Genomic DNA, 16,862 nt, shown 5'->3' on the forward strand with positions numbered 1-16,862 from the left:
ACAGTTTATTTCGTGACACGAGACTACTTATACACTCGGCAAACCATATGACATCAGGAGATAACAAAGACATGAAGCAACAAAACCGATAGTGACCAAGTGGTAACATTCAGACAGCCTGTGGCTGCAGTCGGAGATACGCCAATTCAGTATTTGATAATGATAACGAAGGTGAGCTTACACATGCATGGCCCAGACCAATGATAGCCTTTGCTTCGATGATTTCTCTTGTGAGCTGATTACGACTGCGACCAAGAATGATGCATTCCTCTAAGACAGGTTCGCAACCACACGTTTTGCAGTGCTGCGCCAGAAACCCCCCAGCTGTAATACAATTCTTGGCATTATAACGATGTTCGCGCAGCCTGTCATTCAGACATCGCCCAGTCTGTCCAACGTAACATTTTCCGCACTTGAGTGGAAAAGAATAAACGACACAATGTGTGCAATTAACAAACTTATTTTTGTGGTTCTTATCACAGGAAAGAGGAGCTACCTTATTGGGATTAGTGAGTTTGCAAATCCTCATTAGCTTGTTAGGGGCAGAAAAAACTACACGAATATTCGCTCGCTGGGCGATTTTCTTAAGATTATGCGAGACGGCGTGAATATAAGGGATGACGCTAGTCCTACCCCTAGTAGTTACAGGATTATCTGCGTGCTGGTTGTCTTTTCTTCGCTCTCTTAGAATTCGTTCTGCTATTGATACTTGTAGGGACACGGGATAACCAGCCTGCGAAAGCCGATCGCACTGAGAGGCAAAACTAGACGAAACAGTATGGTGGCACGACTTTTTCAAAGCATTATTAAGGCAAAGGTTAGCAATGCCTCTCTTGATCAACTTGGAATGGGCCGAATGAAACGGAAGAAGTGGTTTGTTAGCACGCGGTTCATAGGACCAACACGTATGAATATCCGAACAAGCTAAGCGCAAATCCAAAAACCGGATCTCATGATCCTGTGGGAGCTCGTAGGTAACGTCAAGGGGCGCTAGGCATTCTTGGACTATTGGCACAACCAAGGCGACCTCAGTCTCAAGGTCAGCCGGAGAACACTGAACACAAAACAAAAAATCGTCCACGTAACGAAATATTTTAAAAATGTTAGTCTGACAAAGGTTGACTGACATGGCGACGTCTAGGCGAGCTAAAAACAAATCACTGAGGAGCGGGGCAATGCACGAACCAATGCACACTCCGTTTTTTTGCAAATAGATGGTGTCATTCCATGTAATGAACGTAGATGACAAATAAAAGCTCAAAAGTTCTAAAAAGTGATCACTAGACATCCCAGCATTATTTTGAAAACGGGTGACGCCAAAATCATCAATTGTCTGCGATATAGCTGACAGCAGGTCATTGTGAGGAATAGAATAGTAGAGGTCCTTCACATCGACGGAGAAGAGTTGAAAGCCTCGATCAGAGTTGTCCTTTAAAAATTCAATTACTTCATCGGAGTTGCGTATTAACAACGGGTCATTCACGGGTAAAATGGCTAGCTTGGCCTGCAGAAACAGTGCGACAGACTTCTGCCACGTGTCTTTTTCTGAAACAATAACCCTCAACGGGACGTCAGGTTTGTGCGTTTTCGCGCTAAAGAACACCTCTAGGTGATCTCGCTTGCTGCTGGCAATATTTTTTAACACTTTGTCCAAGTTGCATTCCCTGCAAAGTTTCTTAGCCTTAGCTTTTACCTTACTTAAGGACACTGTATCCTGACGCTTAAAAACGGCGGAAATTGCCAGACCAGCTTTTGCCTGAAAATTCCCTTCCGAGAATACACAGAACCCGCCTTCTTTATCTGCCGGTAACACGCAAATCGACTTGTCACGCAGATAGTTAGCTACACGTCTCAACGACATCTTCGGAAGTGCCTGTCTAGAGCGGGATATGGCCCCTACACCTTCGGAAATAACGCGCGAAACATCCTCTTCCGCCGCGAACTTGGAAATCTGCCTCACCATTGAGAGCATCTCTTCCGGTGGTTTACTAGACTCCACCGCGAACTTAGGTCCCAACGCCAAAACGTTGTGGATGTGTTCTGGTAGGTCCAAGTTTTCCGGCGAGTGAACAGTGTTTCCAGGAGTCGGTCTTCTCCCGGAACAACGGCCACGAAGGTCACGCAACTGGCACTGCCACAAGCACTCGGTTTTCTGGTCAGCGAAGCGTAGAAATTTCCGCAGTGTCAGACCCAGCGAGGAAGGTTCCGTAGAAACTTTTAGCTGAGTAGAGAGCACCTGGCGGTAGAGCCGAGCCTGCCTGTACAACTCGGATTTGAGAATCTTGCAGATTCTGCTGGAATGTCCGGATGAGGGAATGAATCCACCAAAGAGGGAACCTACTTCCAGTGGGATGATCTTGCGGCGAGCACAAACCACACTGCAAAACGTGTGGTTGCGAACCTGTCTTAGAGGAATGCATCATTCTTGGTCGCAGTCGTAATCAGCTCACAAGAGAAATCATCGAAGCAAAGGCTATCATTGGTCTGGGCCATGCATGTGTAAGCTCACCTTCGTTATCATTATCAAATACTGAATTGGCGTATCTCCGACTGCAGCCACAGGCTGTCTGAATGTTACCACTTGGTCACTATCGGTTTTGTTGCTTCATGTCTTTGTTATCTCCTGATGTCATATGGTTTGCCGAGTGTATAAGTAGTCTCGTGTCACGAAACAAACTGTCACTTGGAAGTTAGCGCTCACTCTGTTTCCCGTTCCCTTTGATTACCCCTACCTTATTCCTTTTTTGCTCTTCCGAGCTGCGCTACAAGCCTAAAACAGTCATCGCATTAGTTAGCCATTTCACTTCTCAGTAATCACTTATGTAATCGCCGAGCTAATATGTTTTCTGCGAAAAGCCTCTGACACATCGCTTTACGACCCGAAAACAGCAGGCGCGACTCTGCATTTCTTTTCGGACGTTTTTCTTTTTCATTTGAGTTCCGCCAAGAGAGAAATTGGGTGCGCCGAATGTGGGCCGCTGCGAGCATCGAAGAAAAATGTTATAGGCACAGGTAAACGGGAGCCGGCAAAACGCAGTTACTCCCTCTGCCGCGAGGGCCTTGGCGCATCACTTTTAATTTCCGCTAAGCCGCTGCCTCATCAATTATCGGAACACGTATGTCGTATTTCCGAGAGCCCCCAATTAGCTTTATCCCCTCCCGCACACACAGGCTGTTCCAGCGAGAAGGGAGAAACAGCCGATTCTTTCCGCTGACTCTCGCTGCCCCCGTTGTGCTTATGCTTCTTTTGCTGCGCGAAGACCCGATGACCTATTAATCGCCCTGACCTGCGCATGGACAGTAAGGAACGAAAGGTAAAAGTAAGCAAAAAGAAAAAAAAGAAAGAAAAGAAACGGAGCGAGACGAGCGAAGATGACATACACTCGCGCACGAAGGGGACGGCGTGGGCGCTGTTTCGACCGAGTTTCATTAATTCCTACGGGCCCTGCATGTGCGTGTGCGCGATTCCTCCGCATAGCGGCGCCGCTCATCCAGCGCAATTTGGCAAATGCGTTCACCTAGCGTGAAATGCGCTGCCGCTCCAAAATGACCGGCCTATGTGTGACGTGCGCGGGGTTTGGCGCGCGCTATGCTCGTGCACGCTTCTTTGTTACACAGTTTTCGGTCCAATTTTGGGGCGGCGCCTCTCTCTGCTCCCTTTGGCTCTGCTTGGACTTCACGCCTCGATGGCGGCCAGCGTCCTGCTTTTGTGTCGCTCGTCCGCCGAAGCACACCGTTAGCGAGGAAAGGCCGGCACGGAGCCCGCTGTTCAAACCTTTGTAAACCGATGTTTCAGTGAGGGCGCGTCGACGCGCGCGGTACGAAAGGAAACGGGGCGAAATGCCCGCCTCGTCGCGCGGCCGCATTGAGCGAGCGCGCGTGCCCACACAGGCGAATAGCAATCGAGCGCGAATGCCGATGCGCGTGTACCGTTGCGAGCAGGAATTGCGTGCGCAGCTGGAAAATTGAGTTCCTGGCTGGCGCCGAGAGAATGTCAATAAGGTACACAGACGGCATCGGACTAGATACGCACGAAACAGTGTCCGCTCCGGCATTCCGCGTTAATCGTATACGGCGGGTAGTAAACGCCTGCCCTTTGGCCAGCCAAGTTTCTACACAAATCGGCGTGCTATTCATCATGGTGCTCAGCCGTTAAAGTTGGCGGCAGCATGTTGCTAGGATCCCGAACGAGACGAGGCGCTAAGAAGTGTGCATGATGTGGGCGTTGTCACACAGAAGAGAATTAAAAACGTTAGAACTGCTGTGCCGCTATTACAACGGCCAGTTCACGAAGCAGCAGCGGGAGAGGCAAGCTGACTTTAATGAACCCGATTAATTTACCTGGCCGCAGACCTAGCATGCAACTTTATGTGAAGTGTGACAGATGGGGTGACACACAGAGCGAGATTGCACAGAGAGCGGGCACTAACGCGCGCGTGCATTCGAAACTACATTCACATTTTGTCACTCAGTCTTGCGGCGATCAAGGACGCCAAAAGCGCCTTCGTTACGCAAGACCCTCTCACGGTGCTTGCCAATGGCGCAAAAACTAGCCGCATGCGCAAACATAACGCCGTCTTTAGGTGAAGCTCAGAAGGCAAAGCGATGCTGTTAGACAAGCCACAAAATCTGGGACCTCTAGGTGACGTTATACGTTGCCCACTTTGGCTCGTTTGAACGGTTGCTTATTACTAATTTAAACAGCCACTCCTGATCCTAAATTGGTATAAACACTATCGAGCCTGATTAAAGCATCCTTATGCTTGTGCCGCGCGGAATGCGAAGGGAATGGTGGTCCTCATCGTGTGCGAGGCCGCAAGCACAATGACACCACACATCTGTCGTAGAAAGCGGCATTTGGTTTAGACTACAGTAAATATTGGTTAGTGCTCCGGAAGAGTTCTGCACGCGTTAACGTTTCTCACTGTGCCGCTGCAACACTATGCTACAGCGAATGTCGCTGCGGTTGAGCAACACTTTGGCGTATATAGCACATCCTATAGACACTGGCATCTAGTCTGTTCACAGTGCCGGAAGAACTACCTAATGTCGAAGCAAGATACACGCTCAGCGATATGCGTGTGTCCTGCTCCACCTACATGTGCGCGTGCTAATTGCGCCACGCTACGTAGTGCCAAAACAGTGAGTGTACAACGCAGCGATAACAATGTTTCACAGGATTCCAAAGGCAGTACGGCTAAATTAGGCGCTTTGCAACACGCAAGAAAAAAACGAGAGAAATAAAGAAAGACAGATACAGCTTTTGAATTGGAAACGCTACTGCCAAGCGGGTTTGCTGTGCTGCGGTAATGCGACTGTCGAAAGTGTAGGCGTGCTATTTTAAACTGCTGGCCGTAACACGCGGAGAGCTAGAAAGAGAAATGCGCTGACGACTCCCTCGAGGCGGCGAGGGACGGACGAAGTGAACGCTTTATACGCACACCGTTCTCCCGCCCTTTCTAAACACACACCTCAGTTTTCTTTTTTCCTCGGCTTTTGTAAGTAAACTTGCTTTCCTTTTTTTTTCGCTTCGCAGTAGTCATTCCCTTGGGGCAATTTTGCTCTCCATGCTTGAGCGCGAGAAAACACCTGTACTTGAGCAAGAGTCGTATATATGACGAATGCTTCTTTTGCTGAGCGTCCGAGCAGAGCATTTCTACCGTGAAGTCCGCTTAGGCAACCAGCGCCGATCGCCATCTTTGTGCAACACTGCTTCAGACGGACAGCCACTTTTCCTTTTATTTTCATCCTTAGTGTACATACAGTGGTCGGAGACTGATTTCTTTTTTTTTCTAAAAAAAAAACGTAGCTCTACACATGCGCTAGCTTGGGTGTTTTCATTTTCCTGTTCTTCAAGTACGCCGTGAGGCCGTATAAAAGGACTGGCGACGAACCGTAATTCGGAAAGATTTTAAAAGCAGTGGCGTGATGTGTATTTTTTGTGCCCACAACTTCATCCTTCACTACCTGTATGTGCGTTCAAATATATAAATAATTAAGGCATTAAATCTGTTTATACGTACGCACTTATTCTCGCTTAGTACGAGAAACACGGCACCTAACGTCGGCCCGGACATTGGACCTGACAAATGTTTAGAATATATGACAAGAATGATGCGACGCTGTTTTCTTGCACTCGTTAATAGCTTCGGAACGTGAAAAGTTAACGGAAGAAAGACAGAAAGAGACACAAATGGAAAGTTTGCAAAAACTCTGTAAAATTTCTATATACATATATATAGACAATGGGGTAAGAAATTAAGGTGTCGTCATATATAGTAAATTTGTGACACTAACATATAGCGGAAATTTGCATCGCGCCGCTTTCGATATTCGCGAATTAAAGTAAGGTAGGTATCTTGTCTTGCGTTGCTTTAGGACCCTAAATATTTTGTTTAAAACCGAATGTGACCGTCTTAATACCAATTAGCTTGCACTGGGTGCACTGAATATTTTATACCTGCAATGTCCTGATTATCTTATGCTTTTGAAGTTCAGCTGCCTTTGCGTTCATTTGGCAGTTCGGATCTCTGAATGTTTAATTACTTATACGAGTTGCTATGTGCAAGATAGATGACTTTTCGACAAGTCAGTATGTCACATGTTCTATTAGTTTTCTCACTGTACGTCGTACAGCGTTAAATGTAACCCGTTCCTCAACTGCTGCCAAAAGTTTATTTAAGTTTATTGCGGCGTAAGAAGCAGGTAACGTGAGAAGCGCTACAATAGCAAGTTAATTGATGCAGTGTCCTCAAAGATAGCATTATGTTATTTTCTTTATTCTGTATAGTATTTTCCGTCAGAGATGTTACCTGATTGCAATTTTGGTGCAGTTGAAATCTTGCGTTCATTTGTTCTTTTTTTCTTCTCTATCTTCTTGTGATGTCGCCTCAGAGCTAACTTGCGCACCTGTCATTAATGTTATCTTCTAAGCTGTTCGCAGTTGAGTTTTTTTTTTTTTTTTCGTTCTGTCCTCCGCAAAGTTGTGCATTGAATGTTTCCTGGAGCTAGCTTTTTTTTTTGGAGGGGGGAGGGGGGGAATTGTTTTTTTTTTTAAGTAGCGTGTTGCAGCTTACTGTAATCCATAGTAATATATGCCGCTTACTTCGCGATACCATCTGCCAAATCCATCAATTCCAACACCAGTGGCAGCGAGGCCGTTTTCGACGCTGCTCACCAGCTTCGTTGCTAAGGTCTGCTTCATCCTAAGTAGTATCTGGCGTGACTCATCTCGAACACGCACAGTCGGCAAAGAGCCGAGACAAGAGAAACCCCATCAAAACTGCGGGGCGACTGCGGCTTTGTTCACGAGTTTTTTGACCGTCGATGGCGTGATTCTCGCTGCGTTACACAGGGCTCTGGCCGCCGCGGGTGATTCAACCGTTGACGTGCTGATCTGCTGTCGCACAGCTACGTATATATGGAGGCATCTTCGGCTTGTATACAGTCGAGCAGAGAGTGGCAGTGGTCGCTGTTTCACGTACTCCCTAGCTGCTTACGTTGTTGGACTTTGTGCAGTTGTCGGCTGAACAATATTTGTCGCTTGTCTGGTGGACGAAGTACGTCCCGTCGAGTACACAAGCGCCCTCTCACCTTGCTGATATAGAATCAAGGCTTACGGAACAGTTATAGAGTTGAAAGACTTTCGCAACTACAGAAATGTTTGTCCGTGCGTGAAATATTGTGAACTGCTTGGCCTTGCGAAAAAAAACTTTCTACACTGCCAGCAGGAGCTGACTAAGAAGTGCGGAGTTCTGTCATATACGGCCGCACCTGCTTGCACTGGTAGCAGCTGTGTGCTCGGGACTGTGATGTTTGTTAAGGATATTTTCCTTTTCTTCTTCACGTTTGAAATGGAAATGTTTTTTACGCTCGAAAGACGCGAAGAAAAAAAAATATCGCGCATCTTGTAAACTAGCGTGTACGAGAAACCTCCTTTTTTTTGTTCCCCGGTTTGAATTATGAACAGCGACATTTGATGACGCACGCCGCGAGAACTGCGATCCGGAAGGGTGAATTCCATATAACGCCATGTGCGGCAACTCCGGCGGACGTTGGTAAAACGAAACAAATAAATAAAGAGAAGGCACTAAAGTGGCGCGGAACAAGATTTTTTTTTATGTCAGAAGGAAAAATAAAACTAAATGAAAGGAAGAAAACGCAAGCAGAAACAGCTGTAGCGTACGTCAACCAAGAATAATGCAGCTGGGGCGGGCGCTTCTTGAACGGCCAGCGACGGCTGAAGTAGATCAGCTTTTCCGAGAACAGTTGACGACAAGAGTGTGCGCAAACAGCGGTAAATCCAAGGACGGCATCCAGCCCTTATGTAAGCGGGCATATTTAGTATCTGCACAGTTAGGCAAGCCGACTGGGCGGGCTATCATTTAGACTCGCCGTGTTGTGCGCATAGGCCATTGGTGCGGCCAATCTGCGCTTAACAAGTACAAAATAACACGGCGATGTCCTATGTGTGGGCAGTTCATAGTACCATCATGGGGTGAACATAATACTCTCAGTATGCTGCAGCAAGTGAGGTTCTTTTAGTCCGCTGTCAAGTTCGTATAGTGACGTCAAGAATTGAACTGGTTGGTTGTGAATGATTCAGAGAATTGCAGGCGGAACAGACAAGGATAGTGCTTGTTCTTGTCTGTTCTTCTGCTTGATCCTCGTCAAGAAGTCGCGCCGTCATATTTTGATTCATATAGTGCTTATGACGCGCAGCGCACGCTGTGAGCGCAATATTACAGAAAAAGAGCGTTTTTTTTAATGGTATGATGCACTTATAGCGGTATAGGCTAAATAAAGGACATTCCGTATCTTTGTATAGATAAACTTTTCCGTGCTTATATAATCTGAATCTCAGACGATTTTTACGTGCTTGGCCACATTATAAACTCTATTGCTGCTTTGCTTATTTTTCGGTCATGGGAAGCTCTGGCACTTGTTTAGTATTTCAGAACATTATAGACTTGGGTCTTGCTTTATTTGCTACACGGCTACTGAGAATTCAAGAACATTCTTGTAAGATGACTAGCTGCACAACCTGAATATTTCACACTACTGAACAAGGTCTTGATAAAACGAGGGAACAAAAGTATACGAGGGATAAATGAAATTACATTGTTAGATTTAAATGCAAACGTCACACCCTTAGTTGTTTCTTCATAACTGCACTGCTCTTACATGGAATAACAGCTAACGAAAATGTAAGAAAAGAAGCATCTTACACGTATCAGAAGGGCGCGGCGAATTCCTTTGTGCATTGCTACAAAAATCTGCAAATATTTTTCTATGTGCGTTTTTATGGGTGTATATAACGGTTATGTCATTGTATGCTTACGGTGTGTTTCATTTAGCCCTCACCCGCATGTGGAGGATCATGCCACGACGACAGCCACGCTGATATCACCAATTTATCGTTGAGTAAACCCTTCTTTTTTTTTCCCCTATCCCTTCGTGGGAATCCACATTGCGCTAATTATAGCACCCCCTCCCCATTCCGCGTCAATGAAAAGGAACGAACGAACAGACAAACAAACAAACGAACGAACGAACGAACGAACGAATGAAAGAAAGAAAGAAAGAAAGAAAGAAAGAGAGAAAGAAAGAAAGAAAGAAAGAAAGAAAGAAAGAAAGAAAGAAAGAAAGAAAGAAAGAAAGAAAGAAAGAAAGAGAAATACATTCTTGCCGAGACGTTCTTCGTAGATTTGCGAGTGGGAAAGGCTGGCAGCAGGTTTGAACATACCCTGCCACCACCAGAGCCACCAAAGCGGTAAAAAGAATTTGACAGCATGCTTGACGGTAAGTAGTGCAATATTTTGGGAACAAAAATCCCCTATCAAGCACACCCGCGAAAGAAAAAGCGAGATAAATCCATAGGCGTGCGTGTTGGCTTTGATTCAAACACTTCCGGAGTGGGCTCATGGTTGCGCAAAACGCAATGTGTAGTAATGAATCGGTATATACGTGTTCCACCAGTGAATAAGAAAACATGTAAAAGATCAATGTGGTTAGAACAAGCGCTGGGACTCGATTCAGATTGTGACACTCCCGATCAAGGCCAAGATTGCAATGCGTGTGTCGAAACGGCGGGACGTAAACTCAAAGCACGTGAACTAAAGGTAGCAACATTGGAGGGTGCTGCCAAAGCGTACGTAAATGTAGACTAGGTGCGAAATACTGCACCATACTACATTCAACATTCCGAACGACGAGAAAAAAAAAAAGCAGTGCTCTTGAAAGCTAGGCATCGGTCATGCTCGCACACCTCGCAATGAGTACAAGGGCTTTGTTTCATCTAGCCCTTACATGGTGTCAGGCGTGATCGCCCAAAGTCTGGGAAATTGTGCTGTTGGTCAGGCCGTATTAATTATCTCTCATTTTCTTTAACTTTGAACAGCAGCCGTACGTATGTCGGCAGTCCCGGGAAACAGGTTGCTCCGACACGGCAACGCTTTCTCTCGCCACTTGTCGCTCGGGCGCTCAAGCCGAAGTGTTCAGCGCTCGCGACTGACAGTCGTCGGCGGATTCAGTGACACTGACAGCAGTGCAGCACAGTGCGGCGAGACGCGCACGAGGGAAGGGTTCGGCGGGAGGCGAGATTGCAGCGCGCGGACAGGCTGACGTCGGCACATGGTTTCGCCACGGGAGAGGCGAGACCAGGAGCCGACAAGGGCCACGCGGCCGAGCACGGTGGTTACCTCGTCGTCATAGATGGGGTACGGGTCCGCCATGGACGCGTGTCAGCGGCGTTGTCGAGGACGGCGGCCCAGTCGAGGTCTGCGGCGTGGACGAGCACGCTGCGGCGCCGATGCTCACTCACATCGCGCCGCCGCGGGATTGTCGGAAGACGAGCGACACCCCCATGGGGCTGGCTCGGGTCGGAGGAGGCTCGCGATCCCCCGGCGTCACACGAGCGGGGGCCACCGCGGCGGGGCCGACCACGAGCAGCAGAGTTCGGCGGCTCCCGCCATGGGCGACCCAGGTCCGGACAGCGACATTTTCGAGGCCCGCGCGGGGGAGAGCGGTTCCCCCTTTGCGAGAGCGCGCGCCTGCGCAGACAGAGCGCCGGGATCGATGGAAATGCGCGCGGGATGGAATGCGGGCCCTTTCCTCCCCTGGACCGGCCGGACGACGATGCTCCCGGCGGCAGCACGCGTAGCCCGCGGCTATTTCAGGGCCCGCCACGTCAGGACGCGCCAAAGAATAAGAACGACGCCCGTCTTGAAGCCGCGCTCTTTGTGTACGCCTCGTTTCTCTCCCGTTTATGGCCGATGGCCAGAGTGCGCTCTGTCCCGACCACTGTTTATCTGCTTACGAACATGCCGGCGGCCCTGAGGGCTTCGGAGCGCTCGATGCACTCCTGGGGTTTTGGAATCGGCTCCGCTCTCCTTGCCAGCTTTACGACCGCACTGCGGCCGGCTCGGAGGATGACTGCACGGGCAGTCGGCCGTTGGCCGGTCACTGGGCTTCGAGTGTGGCAACAACGAGATTTACGCTGAGCTGCAGGCTCCGCCGAGCATCCCTGTACTCTGTGCACCTGGCCTGCGCACACGAACGCGGCTGTATGGCGACTTGCGATGCACATTTTGCGAGATTGGTTTTGAAAACAATTCAACCGTTTGCACAGTTTTCGTTTTTTCACTTGACATTTACTTAAGGCCGAATATGAAATTGCGGGCACAACGCTCCTATGTCTCCATCCCTTCGACGTTTTCTCCTCTAACTTTGCATTAACTGTGCCGCTAGCAATTATATGAATTTATGTAAGAGTGTGCGAATGCTCGAAAAATGCAGGTACTGCTCGACTATTGTATTTTCAATCATCGTATTTAATTCGAAAACCTAATATTCAAAACTTCTCGAATGTTCCACATTATACGGGTATTCAAAATAAATCGAATATATTGCTGGCTGTGCGGGAGAAGATGCGATTCTTTGCGATTGCTACTGTCTAACCTGCAAATGCGTGCTCGTCTTTGTGCTGAGCGCTCCCGTATTGACGGAATTTAGCGCTTAGGATAAGCTCAACCACCCGACAATTTAGTCTTGCGGTAAAGCCCTTCTCTCGGTGGCAAGGAACACGGGTGTGGAAATAGCGAGGTCGCAACTTAGCGCAACGAAAGCCATTTAGGGCGTTTGTCAGAAGCAGTGCAACTACAATTATGATGCCTTTCTAGGGAATATAGCTCAAACGGGGTGATCCACTACAGTGATGAGCAGCAACGCTGCCTCGCTATGCAAACGCGCCAGCTGCCCGTCGCGCGCCCAGCTGGCCCCTTGGTGCAGCTCACAGCGCTTCTATCACATCATTTTAGCACACGGCGATTGGTAATCCGTTACCATTATTCGCATTACCACAATACCTGCGCGCATTACATTATGTAAAAGGTGCTATCCTGAGCATACGAATACAGTGGCAATACATGCCTTTATTTTAAGGTTATGATCTTTTTTTTTCTTTTTTGAACCAATTGAAGGTTTCCTCTCCAACTTTCACACCTAGTGTCAATCAGTTTATGCGTTATATCCTTGCAAATGCAGTATACAGACGACAGTGAGTCGGTTGGGTGCCTCACATTGAAGGAAAACAATAGAAGGAGCTTTCCACGCGTGTTGTGCTGCAGGAGTCCTGCGTGCAAGTGGCGCAGAACCAAGGTCGAAAAATGATGCTGTGTTCCCATGGCTTTTTTTGCTAAGCAGTGGTCACAGCAGACGGTACACCACCACTTCGATTTGTTTGGGTGCTAGCGCTGCTTTTGCCTCACTATTTTGTCCTTACTTATGCGCTCCTACCCGCGTTTTCTAGCTTTTTGGTTGAAAACAAATGCGCTGAGTGACAAATTGCACAAGGCCTCTGAGTTAACGGGAATTTGAAGCTGTATAATAACGCACAGGTTGGGGATAGTGTGAATTACACAATTTTCCATATCAACAATAGTCAAATGAACAAGCTTTTACTGTAAGTTACTTGTCTATTTTTCTGTTGGCAATATAATCGCATAGTTCCAACATGTTAAGGAAGCTCGACAATAAATGTACCTGCATATCATTACTCGACATCGGAAGCCTCGTATTTGATTTGTAATAAAATATTTTGATATTCGCACGCACCGAATTCTAAGCAATGCCCACGCGAACTGCGACTTCAGTCTTTTCCGTTTCTGACAGCACCACTGGCTACGCTAACCTTTGCATTCACATTTCCTAAGACGCGTTGCTTCGTTTAGGATACAGGATGCCAAGAGATGTACGAGATGCACGCGCGCGCGCACTCGCGCATGCTGTGTGTGCTTTTAAGTTGCTTCAAGTGAATCGAATAGCGATTAACAATTTTCCTCAGCGCCACCAAATCCGCTTATGCTCACAGTAAAGCTTAGAGGCCTTTTAAGACACAGAGCTATCTCAAGCAACCAGTTGACGTGCAGTGCCTTAGAGGTGAATCGAGGCAACAGCGCTGTTATCGGGCGGTTGATTGTCTCCATCAAGACGCGCAAACGGCTGTCGCCTCTCATGGCAAACAGGTACATCCGCGCGGTTGAGCGAAGCTGCGCCGGTCATATTTACACGATAAACAGGCACTAACGTAAACGGCCGAGAGTTCTTTGAGATCACTTGTCCCAACAATGCGTCTTGGTACGCCGTTAGTAGGCTCTTCCATTCCTCGTTGGGTTCAAGAACCTGCCTTCACGTCGTGACCGAGACTTGTGTTTCAATAAACTTGTCGTAGGAGCGTCAGAAGATAAAAGTAGTGACGAGAGAGAGAGAGAGAGAGCAATTGATAAAGGAAAGGTAGGGAGGTTAACCAGGACTGAGCCGGGTTGGCTACCCTACATTGGGGAAAAGGAAAAGGGGACGGAAAGATTAAAAGAAGAGAAAGTCTACTGGGGATATAGTTCGGTCACTCAGTCAGGATCACTGTCGCTGAATCAATCCAGTAGCTTTCAAATATCGCAGCAGCGCTTTTGTGGCCTTTTGTAGCTACGATATGCGAGGCCATGATCCCAAGATCTTGTTCAAGGTGAACGATTTTCTGTCTAACTGGTTGAGAGCTGTGCAGAGGTCATGTCTTTCATTTTCAAAAGATGGGCAGTAGCACAGTAGATGTTCTATAGTTTCCTCGACACCGCAGGCATTGCAGTCAGCGCTTTCAGCCATTCCAATCAAAAACGTATATCCGTTGGTGAATGCGACGCCCAAGCGTAAGCAGCACAGCATTGTTTCCTCATTTCGCGGAAGCCCTGGCAACAGCCGCAGTTGCATAGTGGGGTCGAGGGAACGCAATCGATCTTGGGTGAATTCAGGTCTGTTCCACTTCTCTAATGTCATACGGTGTGCTAGCTTGCTTAGGTGTTGGGCTGCGTCGGTCCGCGATAAAGGTACAGAAACAAGGGTTGCTCCTTCATGCGCTTTCCTAGCAGCTTCGTCAGTGAGGTCGTTGCCGGAGATACCGTAATGGCCAGGTAGCCACTGAAACACTACGTCGTGTCCTTTCGCTATCATACGATGGTGCATTTCTCGTATCTCCGATACGAGTTGTTCACAGGACCCGCGACGAGGAGATGACAGAATACATTGTAAGGCCACCTTCGAATTGCAGAATATTGCCCACCGATTAGCGGGTTGGTTGTTAATGTAATCAACGGCACCTCGGGGGGCAACAAGCTCCGACCCGGTCGATGTTGTCAAGTGAGAAATCTTGTATCGGATGCTAATGGATCGTGATGGTATAACCACTGCGTCGGTGGAGCTGGTCTGCGTGGAAGAGACATACGTATATATGTGGACTCGGTCAAAGTAGAAAGCGTTCAAACAATCCAGAACTGCTTGCTTCAGGGCCAAGGTAGGTAGATCGGTCTTCTTTCTTATCCCTGGAACCGTAAGACGCTCTTGAGGTTGTTTTAAACACCACAAAGCTGAGGTGGAACGTGTTGAGGGTGTGAAGCCTGTTGGTAGGGAAGCACGATGTATGTTGACCTCGTTGGAGAAGGACGCCTGCGGCCGTCGATCTGGCAGGCAGGCAAGAGAGCTTCATTGCATCCGTGAAACATGACGAGCATGGGCCCTAAGCGTGTCGGTGCTAATGTAGGTCGTGATTGGATGGTCTTGAGCCATTATAATCGTTTCTACTGTTGAGGCGCTCCGCGGAAGGCCTAGGCACACACGTAGTGCCTGTGCTTGCACGCTCTGAAGTTCTCGAATATTTGACTTGCTTGTTTTAGCAAGCACGGGAGAGCTGTAGCGTAGGAATCCGATAAAAAATGCTCGATATAACTGTAGAATGGAGCCCACTGACGATCCCCATGTTTTTCCGGCGGTGAACTTGAAGACGTGAACAATAGATGTGAGCTTCTTCTTCAAGTGGGCAACCTGAGGGCTCCAAGCGAGGACCCGGTCAACAATGACACCCAAAAACCGATGATAGCTATTGTAGCAGATAGGCTGGCCATTGATGCATACTGGATATCGGGACATCGCTTTTCGTGTAAAAGCGACTAACGCACATTTTTCTGTTAAGATGGTAAGGCCTTGTGTGTGAGATAGTGAGATGCCTGTGTTGCTGCTTTCTGTAGCCTTGCGTGAACCTGCAGGCGAGTGACTGCTGATGACCAGATACAAATGTCGTCGGCGTAGATTGAGACACTCACTGTTTCCGGTAGGGATTCGACCAGCCCAAGAAGCGCGAGGTTGAAAAGAATAGGGCTTTGGGGAACTCCTCGTCATAAGTAGTGGTCGGCAGTCGGACTATCTTCCGTACGTACGAACAAGGACCTTTGTGTCAAGTAGTTTCTGATTCATCAATATACTCGCCCTCCTAGTTCAATTGTCAAAGGTGCGTCTAGAATGGGTTGATGGGAAACGTTGTCGTAAGCGCCTTTCACGTCCAGAAAGAGCGCTACTGATAATCGTTTCCAAGATTTTTGCTGTTCTACAGATGACACTACAACTGTCATCGTATCGGCTTATAGCACTTGCCAGCTGCGTCGGGAGCTCATGGAACGCACGATCCTCATGCGTCTTGAATGGTACCTAGAACACCACAAAATTTACCCTGATTTTATGGCGGGATTTTGACGAGGCCGTTCATCGATTGACAGTGTCAAAGTAGTGAGGATATAAAAATTACGAAAAGGACACTAAAGCGAGTGCAATGTTGTGCATATTTATGCTTCCCGCTATTAATGGTGCACTTTTTAAAGCTTTTACTATTATTTAATTATGTTTAACCACACAAAATAGCTTGGGATATGCGGGCTCTTTTCCCTGTCTGTCACAGCGGAGGCCAAATAACACTTCCAAAGGTGCCCATCGTGGTGGCTCCCACGGCTATAACATCCTGCTGTGCTAAGCAGGAGGTCGTGAGCTCGGTTGTTCACGGCTGCATGGATGCCGCATCGCATTTGGGGGTGCAATGCAATTTGTGAACCTTGATGTAAACGTATTAAAAATAACCACTGTGGCCAAATGCTCTGGTCGTAGTCCACAGGGTTTCTTTATGGACGCACAGTTCTAACATTTCACCTCCGAAGCAAACGGGAAAAAGGCGAAATTTTTTTCTCACTCGCAATGTTTACAAGAAACACCATGTTTGTCATAACTGGAAAGCTTCGGCACGCAGCGTGACATCTAGAATTTGGGAACTTTTTTAACTAGTGATATAAACCAGGCGACATTGTATTCTAGTATAGCCTTCGTAGCAGCTCATTTTGCATTTCACGAGTCAATATATATATAATGAATGAGACGTACAATGAAAGGCATTGCGAAAATCAGAAGTAGCAGTTCCCTTTTAATAAGCCATCAGATTCCCGTGGTATTGATGCTGCTGCTTCGTGTATGCATATTTAATTGCTTCTTGTGGA

At 47.7% G+C, this 16,862-nt stretch overlaps 1 protein-coding gene and 1 long non-coding RNA gene across 6 annotated transcripts in view; one reads left to right on the top strand and one right to left on the bottom strand.

The window, feature by feature from the left end:
- LOC135905734 (inactive dipeptidyl peptidase 10-like) overlaps nt 1-16,862 on the bottom strand; it is a 480,802-nt gene that overhangs the window by 222,775 nt on the left and 241,165 nt on the right. For 2 of the 4 annotated variants that reach the window (XM_065436742.1, XM_065436735.1), the window contains exon 1: nt 10,701-10,748. The exons of the other annotated variants lie outside the window; for them this stretch is intronic. In XM_065436742.1, coding sequence (XP_065292814.1) covers nt 10,701-10,733 — 33 coding nt within the window. In that variant the 5' untranslated portion in view covers nt 10,734-10,748. Of the gene's footprint in view, nt 1-10,700; nt 10,749-16,862 lie in introns of those variants that run through there. 4 annotated transcript variants of the gene reach the window in all.
- LOC135905737 (uncharacterized) overlaps nt 1-16,862 on the top strand; it is a 131,814-nt gene that overhangs the window by 106,153 nt on the left and 8,799 nt on the right. The window lies entirely within an intron of this gene.

This window comes from Dermacentor albipictus, chromosome 1 (genome assembly GCF_038994185.2).
Source record: "Dermacentor albipictus isolate Rhodes 1998 colony chromosome 1, USDA_Dalb.pri_finalv2, whole genome shotgun sequence".
NCBI lineage: Eukaryota > Metazoa > Arthropoda > Arachnida > Ixodida > Ixodidae > Dermacentor > Dermacentor albipictus.